The sequence below is a fragment of the Dipteris shenzhenensis genome, chromosome 25 (genome assembly GCF_047967505.1).
Source record: "Dipteris shenzhenensis isolate YYH24624 ecotype China chromosome 25, Dip_SZ_1.0, whole genome shotgun sequence".
In the NCBI taxonomy this organism is placed as follows: Eukaryota; Viridiplantae; Streptophyta; class Polypodiopsida; order Gleicheniales; family Dipteridaceae; genus Dipteris; species Dipteris shenzhenensis.
In genome coordinates, this window is record NC_141620.1 from 7711874 (window position 1) to 7729524 (window position 17651).

At 45.2% G+C, this 17651-nt stretch overlaps 1 protein-coding gene across 4 annotated transcripts in view; it reads right to left on the reverse strand.

Moving 5' to 3' along the window:
• LOC147885394 (MICOS complex subunit) overlaps positions 1-15731 on the reverse strand; it is a 58190-nt gene extending 42459 nt beyond the window's left edge. The window contains exons 1-2 of one of the 4 annotated variants that reach the window (XM_087396864.1): positions 15463-15731; positions 15158-15327 (exon numbers count right to left, since the gene is read on the reverse strand). In XM_087396864.1, the coding sequence (XP_087252990.1) occupies positions 15158-15322 (165 nt within the window). In that variant the 5' untranslated portion in view covers positions 15323-15327; positions 15463-15731. The other 3 variants (XM_087396862.1, XM_087396865.1, XM_087396863.1) reach the window with 3 other exon arrangements.
• Between the last annotated feature and the right edge of the window lie 1920 nt (positions 15732-17651).

Below are 17651 nucleotides of genomic sequence, written 5' to 3' on the forward strand. Positions count from 1 at the left end.
TCATCTTAAAGAAACAAGATTAGCTTTCTAAGAGCCTAACCTCACAGCAGAAACAAACTTTTCCCAGAGTGGGTTCATGAAGGTGTGTGCCAACAATGATTTAAACGTCAACACTCGGATCTATAGCATGTGAGACAGCCAAAAGTACCAAGTATGTTGCAAGCAAGATGGATAAATCTTTACATACACGTGTGGTCTTCTGATGGCACACCCTGCAGCAGCTGCTGCAGTCTCCTAGTCAAAACAAAGCACCACTGCTGCTCCAAAACTGTCTCACTCTCTCTTTCTATTGTGTGCTCTTTGAAGAGCTTCAGTGGCCATCCAGTGAATGAGGAGACTAGCCCCAAGTGGCCCTTTTATAAACGTGGAGCTGGCTGCCCCCAACCCTGGAACAGGCCGTCTTCTACCTCCCATTTTGAGGCCCTCTGTTGGGGCTTAAGATCCATCAGGAAAATCCTCTGCGTCAACTGCCTTCATCCAACATCATGCCCATGATCCATCTGGAAAACCCTCAATGTCAACTGCCTCTGTCAAAATCACCATCTACACAGAGTCCATACCAACATATTTAACCCCAAGCAAACGGCTCAAAATGCCTTTGCCATAGGAATTCTCCCTTTGTCATCTCAAGGCTTTCACCGTCCACCTGAACTAATATTGTGACCAAAGCATTTTAACAGATATTAATTTTTGAAACCGTAATCAACGCTGAAACTCAATTAGTCTAACCTAACCAAACCATAACTTAGCCCAACCCTAGTTAGATTGACCTAACCTAACCACAGTAACTAACTAAAGCTAACCTAACTAACTAGACCTAACCCAATAACCAACCTGCAGTGAAACTAACCTAAGAAATTAATCAAAAGAACCTAAGACTAAGCGACGGACAATGGCGTATGGACGGCGGCGCGGCGAGGCAAGCACCGAGCAGCACATAGTGAATCTGGGCGGAATTCCATGGCGCGGAGTAGATAGGATTAGATGTCACATCAAAAAAAGTATACAATGAGTGGTCGATGCCCCGCCTAGGTATTTATTGCAATAGAAATATCTTGTACAAGGTGGCTCACAAGGGAGCAAAGTCTAGGTACAATTCTCAATACCATTGAGAGCCTAGGGGCCCTTAATTTATAGACTAGGGTGGTAGCTGGGAGGCACTTAAGTGCTTTCTAAAAGCTGCTGTCCCTACTTTCCAAAAGCTGGAGCTTTCTTGGCTTTCCCAAAAGCAGGCTTTAGAGCTTTTCTTCAAAAGGGCATTTTCTTCTAGACGTGGGGCTCTTCATTAAATGGGGCTCCACTTGTTTTCCCCCTTAAAATGTGGCACTCTCCAAGTGCTACACCTTGCACAAACAATATAGGTTAGCCAAATGCATGCATTCTAATTCTTGGACTATCCCTAGTCTCTTGTGGGCGTCCCCACAATGCCTTTTTTTTTAACAAAGAAAAAAACCTTATATTAATGCTTGAAAAAACCTCAAACAATATAGCAAGCCCGAAGGTGCTGTGTATGGAAAAATCGGATAACGGCTGAAAGAAGAAATCAACCTATTCCAGAGAAACCCAGCTCACTACCCAGGGGCTAACAACCAAGTAGGGGGACTATACAACGAGCGAATCCCTCGCGGAGTGAATGTATAGAAAACGCGTGCAAGCCAAGCCTTGCAGAAACATGCACGCCTCGCAACGGTCGCCCTAGAGTCTAGGGTCCCACGCTCCCAAGTTGAGCGCAGGGTGTAAATGATATCCTACCAGATAGCGACCAAGGTAGCCGAGGGTGGAACCGAATGCTCACCCATCATCAAACTACAGCGAGCAACCCAAATGTTCCAGGCTGTGACACTGGGTACTATCTCCCACAGACTATCATCTAGGAGGATCTGTGCTATCAGGAGGAACCGCCTCCTAGAGCTCTATCCTATGAATGCTCTGACCCTGCATCCGATAACCTGGGGAGACCTCATCAGTCTGGAACGTGTGACCTCCCTCAATCAACTAGGCCACCATCCCCCAGGTGTAGTCCCTCTGAAGACTCTGCAAAAGGACAATCCTGAGGGCTCCCCCAAATCCTCACTGCACTACGACAGCTCCAAAGGCAGTGGGGAGATCGTCTCAAGAACTCCAGCAAAGCAGTAGTGGCACTGCCCCTCCACCCGCATCTGCTCCAACTATGGGTCTCTCTCAGTGAGTGCCTGAAGCAAGCATTCCAAGCCCAACATTGAAGAAACCGGGCTGATTGCTGCCTCGCTAGATCATCATCCTCAAGGGAACCCCAGTACGAGAAAACTGACCCAACCAACTGCTGTCCATCCACGTGCGGAGTCCCTCCCACCAAGACTCAGGGATGGCGAGGTCAATCTCCCTCATCCGCTACCATGCCCCTCGCAAATGCATTAAGGCTCCAAGCCTCGCCTTTGCCTCCAAGGGTAATCTACTCCATCTGCTAAAGGAGCAAGCCGGGCGATTGTCCCACTGTTCCCATCCAATGTGAGTCCGTTGTCCCAACATACATCCATCCTAATCTCTAATATCTGGGTGCCACATGAGAGGTTGTCGCTCAAACTCCCCCCTGCAACGGGGCTGAGCACAGATGAGGCCACCTGATAATCTCTACCACACCCTATGTAGGCTCCTCATCATGGGGGAACCCTTCCCTGTAAGGGGGGGCCCTAAGAAGATCCATCTGTGAGATTGCTACCACTTCCCCCCCATGCGTGGGATGTTTCTGAGAAGCCCTCACTGTAAGAGGAGCTTCCAAAGCTCTGCAACAAGGGTGAGGGTGAGGCCGTGCACAACCAGCTTGCCCAGGAGGAGGCTCTGCTCTGCATCTCCGGATCAATGATTTCCCAAGCCTCCAAATGCCTACGGCAAAACGGCATGATCACCGTCTACCAAGCACCCCGGGCTCTTGTATCCGCGTGCTGTAAATTCTAAACAAAACGTCGGAGTTGTCCAATGCACCCTCTGTGAAAACACTAGCAGGAGGCAATGTACCAAGCCGTGGCAAGAACGACCTAGTTTGCCACTAAGGCTTGGCCCGCTAGGGAGAGTTTGGCCGAGCTCCAGTAGAGAAGCTTGCGCCGAACACTCTCAAGGACCGGGGCGATCTACTGCTTTGCTGTAATATCAATACCCACCTGGCATCCGAGGTACCTCACTGTCTAACCCCGCGGTATCCAAAGGAAGCCAAAGGCACTTCCCCACTCTCGAAACCCCTGTGTCTCCTCAAAGCCTGTGAAGAAACCGATGGATTTTGTTCAGTTGATCCGTGCACCCGAGACCTCGTAATAGATAGCTAGGGCTCCCCTGACTCTCTCCAAGCGCCCTCTACGTACAAGGCTGTGTCAAATGCAAACTCTGAGTCTAGCAGCTCATCCTGTCTTATTGGGAGCCTCAACCCTCTAAGGCTGGCCACCTGCGATTTCAAGTAGTAGCCCAATGCCATCGCCACAAAAAGAAAAAGAAAGGGAGCTAGGGGGACAGCCCTGACGGACCAAGCGAGAGAGAGGAAAGGCTTCGCCTGTGTGTCCACAAGCAAGCATCTGACCAGAGCTCCCCACATAAAGCGCAGAGACTCCTCTAATCCGTCTATCGGAGAAACCCAACCTCTGCATAGTGCCCTCCAGGAAAGACCACTCCACCCTGTCATAAGCCTTCTCAAAATTCAAGAGAAGGATGGCCAAAGGCTGTGACTCCTCCATGGCCCAATCCACTGCCTCTCAGAACGTGAAAATGTGCTCCTGAACAAAGCCGGTCTGCGTGTCATGGATTATGTCGGTGAGATGAGGCCGCAACCGCAAACTCAAGACCTTAGCGAGGATCTTGTATGCAATGTCAAGCAGGGTGATCGGTCTCCACTGTCAAATGTCTGACCTATCTCCCCCTTTCGGGATCATACAAATCCACCCCCTGCTCAGGGACTGAGGAAGGGAGCCCGTGTCAAAGATCTCCTAGCAGGCTAAGCAGAAAGGGGTGGAAATGATCTCCCAGAAGTTCCGAAGAAGGCCAGAGTCAAGCCATCTTCGCCAAGACACTGGGTAGGGAGGGCCTTGAGGGTTTCCCAGAGCTCCTCATCCTTAGACTACATAGAAGTGCACATATTGGACAAACCCTTGAAGCATTCACAACACAGCAGTTCGGGCCAAAGTCTACTATTTGTTCGTAACATATCAAAAGAATCCTTTGTGGCAGGCTTAGCAGAGCGTGTCGCACACCCATTGCTATTAAACCGGACCAAGACCATGGGTGTATGCATGTTTGGCTAGACTAAAAAGGCAATGTCCATGGACAATTCTTTTTGAGTGCCTATAAAAGTACCTTGCAAGTGTATATTTGCAAGTGATAAGTGATAAAAAACTAACATCCCACGTCCTGTCTCATAATGACCTTGTAATTGCCTCTTCTCCCTTGGTTATGATCTTTGGCTACTCTCCTCTCCCTTGATTGTGTCTCCTTGATTTGTCTCGTGTCTTCTAGCCTGCAAGCTCAGTCTTGTCTCTCTTGGCCTACCTGTCCCTTCCATTACTGCAAGCTCTGTGTGTGTGCGCGCGCGCACACGCATAGAGAGAGAGAGAGAGAGCTTGCAGTCTCTGTGTGTGTGTGCGTGTGTGTGTGCACGCACGCGCAGGCACACACAAACACACAGAGCTTGCAGTAGTGGAAGGTGCACACACGTGCTCGCGTGCGTGCACACACACACACGGAGGGGAGGGCTATAAATACACCCAGCCTCTCCCTGGTCGGTCAGCAAGAAGGGGAGCCCACCAGCTGCTCTCCCTGGCTGACTCATATGCCTCTGCCCTCTATAAAGGGCTGGCTGGCAGTCCTACTACACCTCCTAGAGGGCTGACCACTGCCCTGCTCATGGCACACAGCCCTATAAGAAGGCGCACACCTCTATGCCTAGAGGGGGGGCGACTCAACAAGCTCTACATGAGCCAACCAGGCCTGTTGCACCCCTACAAAGGGCTCACCTCCTCCAGCATACAAGGAGACTACCTAGCAGACTAGATCTACTCTCACGGGAAGGGCACACCCACAGCACCAGCCCTCTCTCTCCCTACCCTAGCCTCACACTGGGCGGGCACACCCACAAACACTCACCCTCTCTCATCAAGAGATGTTAATCTCTAACACCCTCTCTCAACTGGGTGTGCCACTGGAACAATTGAAGGAATCCATCGTGTGATGCTCCACCGCTGAAGACCACCACAGGTACTGTCGAAGAAGTCCCCTCGTGGCTTGAACCGCCTCAGCATGATCACACGAAACCTGGAACTGTTCCTAAGCCACAGGTGCTAGGTACACTCCTTTGGTCTGGTATTGATATACTGGGTCAACCGGTACAACAATCCAACTGTTGGTACTTGTACATGACTCCAACAGAGGATCCTGGAACAAAAAATCCAACTGATACTGCCTCCGATGCAAGGCCTGCTTCCCTGCATGGGCACCTGTATCTCAAAGCTAGATAGCCCCCTCTCAAGTCCAAACTGGTAGACTGTCACCCGATCGATGAACTTCAGTGCTCCAATGGCAATGGGCATATAACAGCTCACAAGGATCAATCAACTGTGTCTGGGTTTCCGCACAGGTAACCTACTAACCCATCCGGATCTCCAATAGCATCAGACAATAGCTACAGCAGAACACTAGGAGACCCCCTCTATATCTACCAGGTCATAACGTCCAAACAAAATAGAAACTGGTAACAAACTGCCGCCTAAGTCAGTGGGAAAACTCCTCGTGGCTTGAGGTCATGCCTGAAAGGCTGCCTTGGTAAATGACTCCCTATTCGGTGCACCTGATTGGTAGGTCCAACTGCCAAAAACAAGCAAGAAATCCTCCAAGTGGATCCAAAAAGCCTACTGGCAACGCCTGCCTCGTGCTACTAGAAGGCTGGAGTAAATGTGGTCGCAACGGTCACACTATTGGCTACCTGGTTACCGGATCCCTCTTCATTCCTTTGGGGACACTGACGCCAATAATGACCTTTCTGACCACACAATTACACGTACGGGATGCCTTGAGAGCTTCTTGTTCCTCAACTGTCAACTACTTTCTTCCTCTTTGAGTAGCTGTCAAAGCCTCACGCTGACTGTGATAGGTACGATCGACAAAGCACTCCTCTTGGTCAAGCACCATGGGGACCAATTCCTCCCAAGTCAACTCAGTCACCCTACCACTAGTGATCAGGGATGAATAGAAGGCCCCATACTGAGAGGATAACTGGGACAGGAGAGTTATGGCCATGCCTGCTGATGAAATCTGCTTCCTTGCCTGAAGGATCTCCTACTGAAGTTCCTGTAACTTTTTGATGTGTTCTGGCATCGACAAAGATTTATTGGGATCCAACAACCTCTTCTAGGCCTCCAATGAGACCCTCTTCATGAGAGAGGTTCGGTTATACATGGACGCCAAATGCACCGCCATGTGCTTCACGTGATTAATCACCTAAGGAGTACAATTTAAGAAATATAAAGGATCTTACCTTGGCATTAACACGGTCCCACAGATGGGACAGAGTCTCGGCCTCCTTCTGAGCAAGGCTACCAAGGGATCTGGTCGGACAACACCTATCAAGACGAAGTCTGCCATGTCATATGACTATAGCACAGATTCCATCATCACCCGCCAAATGCCGTAATTGAGCCCATCTAACTGCCATTCAACCGAGAATGTAGGCAACACTGTGGAGAGGATGATATAGTGAAAGAGAACGTGGATGGGATGGAAGGGATCTGAGGGTTGAAGAAAGGAGAAGACAGAACAAGAGGATGAAGGGACTGACAGCCCAATGTACCTTCACACCTCGCTTTCCGTCCCAAGCATTGTGAATCTTCCAATTTTGTGGTAGTTCTAGTCAATGCATGACTTTCTTTATAGGTTCATTAACCTGAAATAGTCCGAAGACAGCTTTCGATAAGGCTCTTCTTTTTCTTTCATTTTTCTGAGTCTCACTTCCTCAAACTTGAGGAGTACCCAATCACCTTCTTTGAGATTCATCTCTCTTCTGCTGCCCTTTTGTCCTTGGTCTTGAGAATGGGTGGTAAAATCATCTTTCCATAAATCACTTCAATAGACCTTTTCTTGTGGAACTGAGTCGTATTATTATACACATTCCACTAAAGAAAGGTACTTTTACCACTCAGCTTTTTGCTCGATCACATAGCATTTCAAAAGATCTAGCACAATGGAATTGGCAATCTCAATTTGATCGTTTGACTGGGAGTGAAAAGAAAAAGAAAAATCAAACTTTGTCCCATGATGTCAAATAAAGCTCTCCAAAACAAGCTGGTCATCAAGGGGTCTCGGTCACTTACTATTGATTTGGGCATCCCATGGTACTTGAAGATCTGCGCCATAAACAACTTTGCCATGTGACTCGCTTTGATGGTCCTCTCGACAGGAATGAATTGAGCTCACTTACTGAACCTGTTAATAATAGTCCAAATCTTGTCATTTCCATGCTTTGATCTTGGTAGACCAAAGATGAAATCCATGACTATGCTTTACCATGAAGCTGAGGCGTTGGAATAGCCTTGGGATCTTCAATCTATGGCACTTTACTTTTTGGCAAGTAATGCATTCCGTCATAGATTTGTGGATGTCCTTCCACATACCTAGCCAAAAGAAGTACCTTTCAATAGCTTGGGTTGTGGTGGAGATGACTCGATGTCCTACATACGGTGGTGCATGAGATTCCTCCATTAGTTTCATCCGCATGTCACGGGTCACACATGGATGATCATCTTTCAAGAGATACCCATCCTTGTGAGAATACTGGCTGGTCGACTGGGCTTGCTGAATATTTTCCATGATCTTCCGAAAGTCTAAGTCCTGTAAATAGCACTCTTTAATGTTTTCAAGGTCCATATGATGAGAGATGGTGACATTATTTGCTTAGGGCCCACTAGAAAGGGCCTCTACTAAACGCTTCTGTGCTCCTGAAGTATGGACAATCTGAAAATGGAATATGGACAGAAAGTTTGTCCATCTCAAGTGTTTTTCTGAGAGCTTGGTTTCGGTGAAGAAGTACCTGAGATTTTGGTGATCTATCTGAAATTAGCCCCCAAAAGATAGTGTTTCTAGATGGTAAGAGCATGAATTACTACCAACAGCTCTTTCTCATAAGTCCCCATCTGTCGAGCACATGTCCATTTTGATGAAAAATAGTTCCAGCACACTCTCCGCATCAAAGAGCTGGTATAAATCGGGAACAATAAGAGTCAGTTCCATGGTTAACTTCTCCTTCAAAGTATTAAAAAATGTCCTTTGCCGCTCTCCCCATCCGAATACTGCAAATTACTTGGTCAAGTTACAAGTAACATAGCCCTAAAAAATTGCACACTTCATCCACCATTCGCAACTCGGGCCATTCCTGCTACGAAGCTACAGGGCAAGGGTATTAGTAAATACATACCCAATGAATCCTTTCTCTCTCATTTCTTATACTCATGGCAATTTGTCCTGAGTGAAAACACTTTGCGTTAAATAAATTTGATATTTGCGGGGTCCATGCGTATGCCATTCTTGTGGCCAAGATCATGGATTTTCATCCCCAAAAAAATGACTTTTCTTTCCATTAATAAAAAAATTATTGTCTCTGAGTTCTTGAAACATTGTGGGTAGATGTCTTCTGACTTAGAAAACACAAGGATGTCATTAAAAAAAGTACCTATAAAGTTTCTATAAGGTCAGAAAATCCAGTCCATCATTCTATTGAAAGTAGCTGGATCATTCGTCAAGCCAAAAGGCTTATATGACTAAGAACTCGTACAACCAAATGTCGTCCGAAAAGCAGTCTTATGAATGTCCTGGGGATGGATCCTGATCTGAGAATCGCCACTTTCCAAAGTCAGTCCTGATCGATCCAACACATCATCAAATCCATCGATTCGGGAAGCTGTTTTTAACAGTCATCTTGCTGAGGGCTCTATATCCACGCACATTCTAGAAGACCCATCTTTCGTCTGGACTAATAGCACAAGTGAGCAAAAAGGAGAAGAACTACATCGGATGAATCCTTTGAAAAACAATATTTAAAGCATCTAGACACTGAAATTTTTCTTGATCTAGAGAGTCCATCTCAACTTTTGTTTCATTCTCTTTTTCTTTAACATAAATCATGTAAGCTGAAAAGGAACACTTTAATAATTTTCCAACGGAAACACTGAGGAATAGTTTCTCCTTTCCCCTTAGCAACAATACAATTTTCTCTTCCTCTATGATTGAAAACAAGGGTCTTTTCAGGCATCTTGAGATGCACTTCTTTCCAATAGAACCAAGGCATTCCCAAAACTACATTGTATTATTCCAAAGGTGAAACCATAAAGTCCTCGTGATTCACATAATCCTGAATATGGATCCTAAGCTTCCCAATGAGCGGTGTCCCTGTTAGTGACTGTCCCTCGAAAATCTATCAGGCATGACGAGACTACCCTAGCTCTTCAGCCTTAATTCCTAACCGCATGGTGAGGTCATGAGAAATAAAGTTATCTATTGCTCCAAGATACTAGACTAGGGGAACAACCCCAGATTACTTCTTAGGAGCAATTATTTGCTTGGTCAAGTGTGGGTCGAAAAGATGCTGAAATCTTCAAAACTTCCAATCTTCGAAATGACTTTTGTAGTCTCTGATACCAAATCAAAGACTACAAACGTCATCATAGAGGAACTCTCCATGGTCAAGATACTAAGAGGTGTTCATCAATTGCAATGATAGATAGAGGAGATGATTGGAATGCCAACAATAGCCTCAAAGCACATGTCAAAGACTTTCAAGAACCTAGCTAGCGTTAGTATATGTGACAGTCAAAGCTACCCAATCCAAGGTATTGGGAGCATTCCACTCAAAACAAGTACAAGTGAGGATAAGGTATACACCTGATTTATGTAAAAAATTAATTTCTATCAATTAATTGGCTAAGAGCAAGATGAGAGTCATTCTTCAATATGAGGACGAAATGATCATACAATCCAAAGCGACAAATAAGGGGATTGCTCAAGGCATTAAAGAAGAGGGACTCTACAAGATTTATGAAATGATGGTATAAGGAGACTCAAGAATGTCCAAACTATGGCATGAGAGGTTTGGGCACATCGGTTACACAGCTCTAGAAGACATGCAGAAAGCCGGCATGCTGAGGGGACTTTCATAACTAACAATCAAACAAGACGTTTGCAGAGCTTGCATGGACGACAAGCAACACCGCGCATCATTCCCAAAGGAGGCCACAATGAGCCACTAGAGTTGGTTCATTCGGATATTTAAGGGCCCATGTCTACAAAATCACTTCCTGGGTCAGAATATTTCCTAACCTTTATTGATGAGTGTAACAGAATGACTTCAGTCTACTATTTGTCTAAGAAGTCACAAGCTATTTTGAGAAATTCAAAGAATGGAGGGCTATGGTGGAAAAGGAGACAAGAAAGAAACTTCAGGCTTTCAGAGCAGCCAGAGGCGGAGAATTCAAATCATATGATTTCAATGCATATTGCAAGAAGAATGGCATCAAACCTTAGTTAACAACAGCACAGAGATCCTAGCAAAACAGGGTAGCAGAAAAGCAAGAATCAATTGTGGAGATGGGCTTGAGCATGCTAAGAGGCCCTTCTAGACAGAGGAAGTCTATAAGGTTGTCCACATCCTGGATAGGACAATGAGTAAAGCAGTCATGGGAGAGACCACTGGAGACATACTCAAGTAAGATGCCTGTTGTAAAGCATTTAAGATTTTTCTGTTCTGACGTATGGGTACATGTCCATAAAACAGTAGGAAAAAAGTGGATTCAAGAAGCAAAAAGTGCACGTTTGTCAGATAAAGTGACGAGCTCAAAGCTTATCGACTGTATGACAAGAAGTCACAAAAGGTTTGTTCAGTAGCGACGTCTTCCAAGAGACTAAGCCCGATCTTGACAATGAAACAGTCCCAGCACCTACATTACCCCCAATGGTGCCCAAGCTCAAGGCAAAGGAAGCAAAAGCAAGTTCAGCAAGTTTGAAATCAGATTCAGAAGAAACAGAGCCAGAATCGCCTAAGAAAAAACTCCTGCAAGACAGAAAATAGTATAATGCTTGTACATGAAGAACCTGGAGTACTCAGGGGTTACAGGATTCCCTGAAGCGATTCCATAGGTAAAGAACTTCTCAACGGACCCACAAGGCTCTAACAATGAACTACACGCTAATGGCTCAAATCAAGATGAATCCTGAGCCAAAGACCTTTGAAGAAGCGAGTGATGTCACTGAGTGGGGGGACGCAATTGAAAAGGTGGATCTTGTGGCTGCCATTGAAAAGAACTGCACGTGGGATCTGGCACGTGATCTGGTGCCCAGACCTACCAAAAGGAAGAATAGTGGGACCAAATGGATTTACAAAGCTAAGTACAAGTCAGATGGTATCTCTAGACAGCTTGCATGGAGTCTATTCAGACAGCAATAGCATTCACAGCTCACTATGAGGCCCCAAGACTTTCTTACAGATGAGGGGCTGGCTGCAGCCTGCCCCCCCCTCCCTCACCCTCTCCCCCCCCCCTCTTTGAACAAGCCAACTGACCCTGAAATAGGCCGACCAGATGGCCGACTTGGTAGACCCCTTCTGGCCCTCAACATACCTATAGATGACCTAGCAGACCAGCAGGTCTGCCGACCAGATCTAGGCCTATATCAGGCCCTTCTGCCTCCCATCTTAAGGCCCTTTGCTGGGCTCCTTCAATGCCCAAGCCCTGACCTTGCCTTGCGTCAGATCCATCTTAAGGGACAGATTGCTGTTTCATCTGACGCAGTCGCTCATGCAGCCCGTGCATCTGCTCCCCATACTGCCCATCTGGCAGATCTACATGTTGATGTGCCCATGTGGCACCTACAGGTTGCGCCCACATGACCGCTCTCTCAACCATGTAACCTACACAGGAGTCAAGCCCCTGGGTCTTCCCTGTATGGGGAGCTCAGAGTCAGCACTTTTACTGCCTCTAATGCAAACTGGCCATCGACCTGTTGAAATATGAAAAAGAACTAGAACTAGAAACTGGAAATGGAAATGAGATGACAAGACTGAAAGATAAGAAATACCTTGAGAAGAGTGTAGACAAGACACAAGCTAGACAGATAGATTAGAATGATGTGACCCATTGAATATATGGGCCAAAGTACAAGACATAATGCAAGAGTGTTTATGGGATAATTGTAGAAGTGCCACATGGCACACACTCAAGACATAAAGACTAGACTTAGACTTAGACTAGGAAATAGTACACTTAGTGTGCACTTATCTCCAACACCCTCCTTAAGTGGACACTAGGAGTAAGACAGAAAGACAAGACTAGAGGACAGACATAAAGACTGATAGACTGAGAGACAAGATAGAAGACATGACAGACAAAAGATCCTGAGACACCCCTCCTCAAGTGATATCCTCATATGGGTCCACAAGGGTAGGGACAAGATGGATCTAAAACATAGTCAGATTGATAGACAAATAGACAGACAGAAGACTGACTGTAGACAAATAGAAAGACCAAGACACTAGAACCCCTTGACCTACATCATCGGTGGTCAAGGTGGTAGACAAAACATAGAAGTAATCAGAAAGCCCACTTTTCATCATGTAAGGAAGGAATAGCAGGATCAGCTGATGGAGATGTTGCAGCAACATGGGCTGAGGTAGATGCAGGAGCTGATGTAGAGGTTTTGGAGTAGCAGTCCCTCTCCCGGTGATTATCACGGCCACAAATGGTGCATGGATGAGCCTTGAAACAGTCCTTCTCCACATGATTAGTCTTGCCACAATGGGTGCAAGGCTTTCTTACCTTAGAACTGCCTTTCTTTGCTAAAAATGCAGTGTCAGTTACCTTGCGTTGTTGAGTTCTTTCTTCCTCTTGGAGAGCATTGATGATACCCTCAAGAGAAGGATTATTATGATACTTGAAGGTAGTGACAAGAGTAGCATAGGAGTCAGGTAAGCTTTTGAGAAGCACAGCAATAGCAATATCTTCGGAGATGGGAGACTTGACTGACGCAAGCTGAACCATAAGACTGCGAAGATAATTAACATGAGAGGCTATAGTAGCTCCTTCCTGCATATGTAGATCAAAGAATGAGATCATAAGTGCAATTTTAGAGTTTTTAGATCGGGCTCCAAAAAGAGTATCCAGAGTGATCCATGCTTGAGGAGCAGACTGTATGTCGGAGATGTGATGAATGCAATCATCTCCAAGGCCAAGCAATATGATAGCATAGGCTTTGTCGTTCTTGGCAGTAACAACTTCCTCAGATGGACCTTCGGGGGCATCACGGTGAACAATGTCCCAAAGGCCTTCTTTCATAAGATGGCACTTGATTTTGATCTGCCAAGTATGAAAGTTGGACCCATTGAATTTGTCGATAGACATGAGAGAATGAGAGGAGGATGCCATGTGGGAAGGTCTTACCTCTTGCTAGGATGCAAGGGCAGTGTCTATTCCCTTACAATATTGTAGAAAATAAATGAGAAGGAGAGATCCCAGAAGCCGGTTCTCTCTCCACTTTGTCAGGGCCATAGCATATGACAGCCCATCGAAGTAGGAGGAACCAGCAAAAAAGGAGACTGTTCTGCAAACTGAAAGAGGCAGATGAAGTCGAAGAAGTCTTCAGCCTGTACGGATTCCGTACAGTCGTACGGACTGTACGGACGATGGTGCAGAATACTGACGACGGAGTACGGACAAAGACGAACGAAGTACGGCGGCGTACAGCAGCGGTCGTACGGAGAGGAGAGATAGATGCTGCGCAGAATTATCGGTGGCAGCAGATCTGGCGCTCAGATCTGGCTGAGCGACAGCAGGAGCGGAAGCAGCGCCAGATCTGCGCAGATCTGACGTGCAGATCTGGAACTGCGCAACAGATCTGGCAGCGCAATGGCGTGCAGATCTGGAACTGCGCAACAGATCTGAAAGACGCGCAGATCGGGAAGAGAGATGGCGGGCAGTTTTACAGCGGCAGCGAAGTACGGCGTGGAGAAGACGGGAAGAAGAGGAAGATGGCGACCAGCTGAGCGGGGGAGAAATCTGAGAAGGGGCAGCTATGGCTACAGCAGACTGAGGGGGGAGAAGAGGGATCAAGCTGGCTCTGATACCATGTTGAAATATGAAAAAGAACTAGAACTAGAAACTGGAAATGGAAATGAGATGACAAGACTGAAAGATAAGAAATACCTTGAGAAGAGTGTAGACAAGACACAAGCTAGACAGATAGATTAGAATGATGTGACCCATTGAATATATGGGCCAAAGTACAAGACATAATGCAAGAGTGTTTATGGGATAATTGTAGAAGTGCCACATGGCACACACTCAAGACATAAAGACTAGACTTAGACTTAGACTAGGAAATAGTACACTTAGTGTGCACTTATCTCCAACACGACCTCATTTTCTACATACCTCAGCAGTTCCCCAATCTGTGTCCTGCCACACCTCTAGAAAGGCTTAGCCCCCCAGCACATATGTGCCAAAAGCAGCTTGAGAAAGCCCCTCTTGGTTGTGATCTCCAAAAACTTTGTCTTCCACATGCGCATTCTCGAACCAAGGACTCTACATAGGTCCACGGACCTGGTCAGAACTTTATACCTTGACCATGACAGCCCCTCCTCTTTCAGTATACCTTCTATCACAGTGGAGCACAGGCTTCTAAAGGTCGTCCCTTGCAGGTTAAAAAGAAATTGGTGTGTCTGGATGCCAGCTTTACGTCCATCAGCACTGGCATTTAAACTGTATTTCATAAGAGTTTGAGATCAGAATAACTATTATACTCTATTCAAATATCATGGAATCAAACAAAGAAAAGGGTACTATCCTGAACGCTTGAGCACGGAGTCCATGGACGTCATGTCATGGTAGGGGTCCGATGTTTTAAGTTTGCTGAAAGTGCGTGCTATTGCCCGGTTTATTTGGCCTTTTTGAACGCTATTTTGACAATAGCCCGGTCTATTTGGCCTTTTTTAACGCTGGTAACATCGTATATCATGGATCCTAGGTACGAGCTTAGAACATGAAAGGACAGGAACATAACGTATTTGGATTTAACATACGGACGGGGAAAGAACACATGCATGTAATACTTAAGTGACAGCTTAATGACCAAATAAAAAAGCGCGTTCAGCAGACAAAGATAAGCAAACCAGAAATCGAAGCGAGGAATAGAATCCATCAACAGGTTTCCGATGTGATCCAGCGGTAAAAGTTGATCTCGATTCAGCAAAATGATTTTGCGGTCTCTCCCAACGCAATGCAGTCGAGCGACATGAAGAGCTTTGACGCTTCAATCGGAAGAGTACCTTATGCATATTTCCTAATGTATACACAGCAATAGAACTGAATAAATTCCTCTGAGGTCAGCTCCTGTCCAGGGACCTCCCATCAACAAGAGACCCTAATGCATATACATACACTTGCACCTGTTTTTGGGCATGCTTATTAGTCAAACCTAAAATTTAAGTCGAACTCGAGTTCTGAGTAGCTCGCTCGCGCTCTCCTCTGTCTTTGTGCAACTAGTCCGCTACAAAAGCTCACACACCCAAATCTCATAGCATTACTTACATTTACTACCGCTAGCAACCACCACCCTCTCTCTCTCTCTCTCTCTCTCTCTCTCTCTCTTTCTTTGTGATGGTTGAAATTGTTGTCCGCTACAAAAGCTATCACACACAAATCTCATAGCATTGCTTACATTTACTATCCACTAGCAACCACTCACCCCCCCCCCTCCTCCCCCCCCCCCTCTCTCTCTCTCTCTCTCTCTCTCTCTCTCTCACACACATACTTTTAGTCTCTAGTGGAAACACAACCATCATCTCTCTCTCTCTCTCTCATATTCTCAAGAGCAAATAGATTGAGAGCTTTTAGGAGCTGAAACAAAACCCCATAAATTGCATGGCATCAAACCTCAAGAGAGAAAATCACAATGGGAAGACATGATACGGTTTGTCAAAAACCTTTACAAAAGAGATAGGGAAGAGAAAGTCAACAACAACTACTATCAAAGCAGCAAATTGAATCATAACTGAGGAAGATGTGGGTAAAGGCCTTAAAAAGCAATGAGAAAGCTCCAAACACACAAGGGCTAGTAGGAGAAATGTTTAAAAAAAGCTTGGGATGCCAATAAACAAACCATTATGTTCTATCTCTATTGACACAGGTGATATGGATGCAATTAAACGTCTTGAAAAGCTACAAGTAGTATTACATTCAATCGACAAAATTCTTGGCTACAATTATAGTGTCATTCTTCATGGTGGCCATAGCTTTAGGCATTTAGTGAAATAATCTATTATGTTCCCATGGCAATTGGGAAGTAAGAGAAATGGGATCAACAAAGCCAATACCCCATTTTTCAAATGGCAACAATGTTAGAATGGGAATTAATGGTCGAATTCAATTATTTACTCAACCCACCCTCTAACAAGCCTCGCAAGTCTTCACATGCTCATGACTATCTTGATGAATGAAGAATACTAATAACTAGCCAATTGGCTAGATATTGATAACTAGCCAATTGGACTATCATTTGGCTAGCAAAGTGGGTGCCACAAGCCAACCCATGAAACTCTTATGGTATGAAGGGACTCTTGATTGAGGTAACACAACTATAGTACATGCCCTCAAGACCTTTCTTGTATGAGTCGTATCACAGGCTACACCTTTGTGCTTTGATAATCAATTTGTGCTTTTGATTTCTATCATAATTATATGAAGAGGCTCACAATTTTGAAGCATGAGTGTGTATAACTCTAAGATTATGTCAATCTTAGAAATTCTTGCCTGGGCATGTAGGCTCTTCACTGGTGGAATATGTTGAATTTTATATTTTCACAAGGGGTCATTGCCCATCGATATTACAAAATGATTCACTCCTCAAAAATAGTGTTCTAATTATTCAATGGAGTTTGCAAAGCATTGCCACAAACATTGCCATAGAAACTAGGGATTTTGCTAGGACGTTAGTAACATGAGATGGTCAGAATCAAGTTAATGGCTTCCCAATATAGGTAAACTTTTGACCCTCATGCCTAGTTCTTTGATGATCTTTATTCTATTTGGGTTTTTCTTCAATCGTTAGAGGCTTTGTCTCCTTTGAATCCAATGATGGGTTGAGTTTGAGCTTATTATACTCCTCTATAGGTAGCTAGCTCTTCAATAGCAAACCCTTTATATTTTATTAATAATTTCTATTGGTTTTTCATCAAAAGAGACTTCCTTTTCATTTTTTCTCTTAGAGCTAGATTGGCTCATTATGTATGCTTGCTTAATGTGCATGGGTAATAGGGAGTCACATCCAATGAAACTACTAGTAGCTGACTCCAATGTGGATGCCATCTCTATTGCTTTTTGCATGAAATTGTTTGACCTTTGTCACGTGAGTCTATAGGTTTCAATCGATGGTTGATAGGACCTACTTCACTCTTTGTAATGTCATCGAGATTTTCTTGACATATTTCTTATTCGCGGCACAATTTTATATAGAATTCATAGGAAGTATTAGGAAATCGTAGCTATAGTGTTGAACATCTTTATAGGTTTTACAACCCCCTCCCACATTAGGGGTGTCTGGTTTCGTTTGAGTGACTTAACATATTATGGTCCTTCTTGAGGACGTATACATCCATGACAAAATGT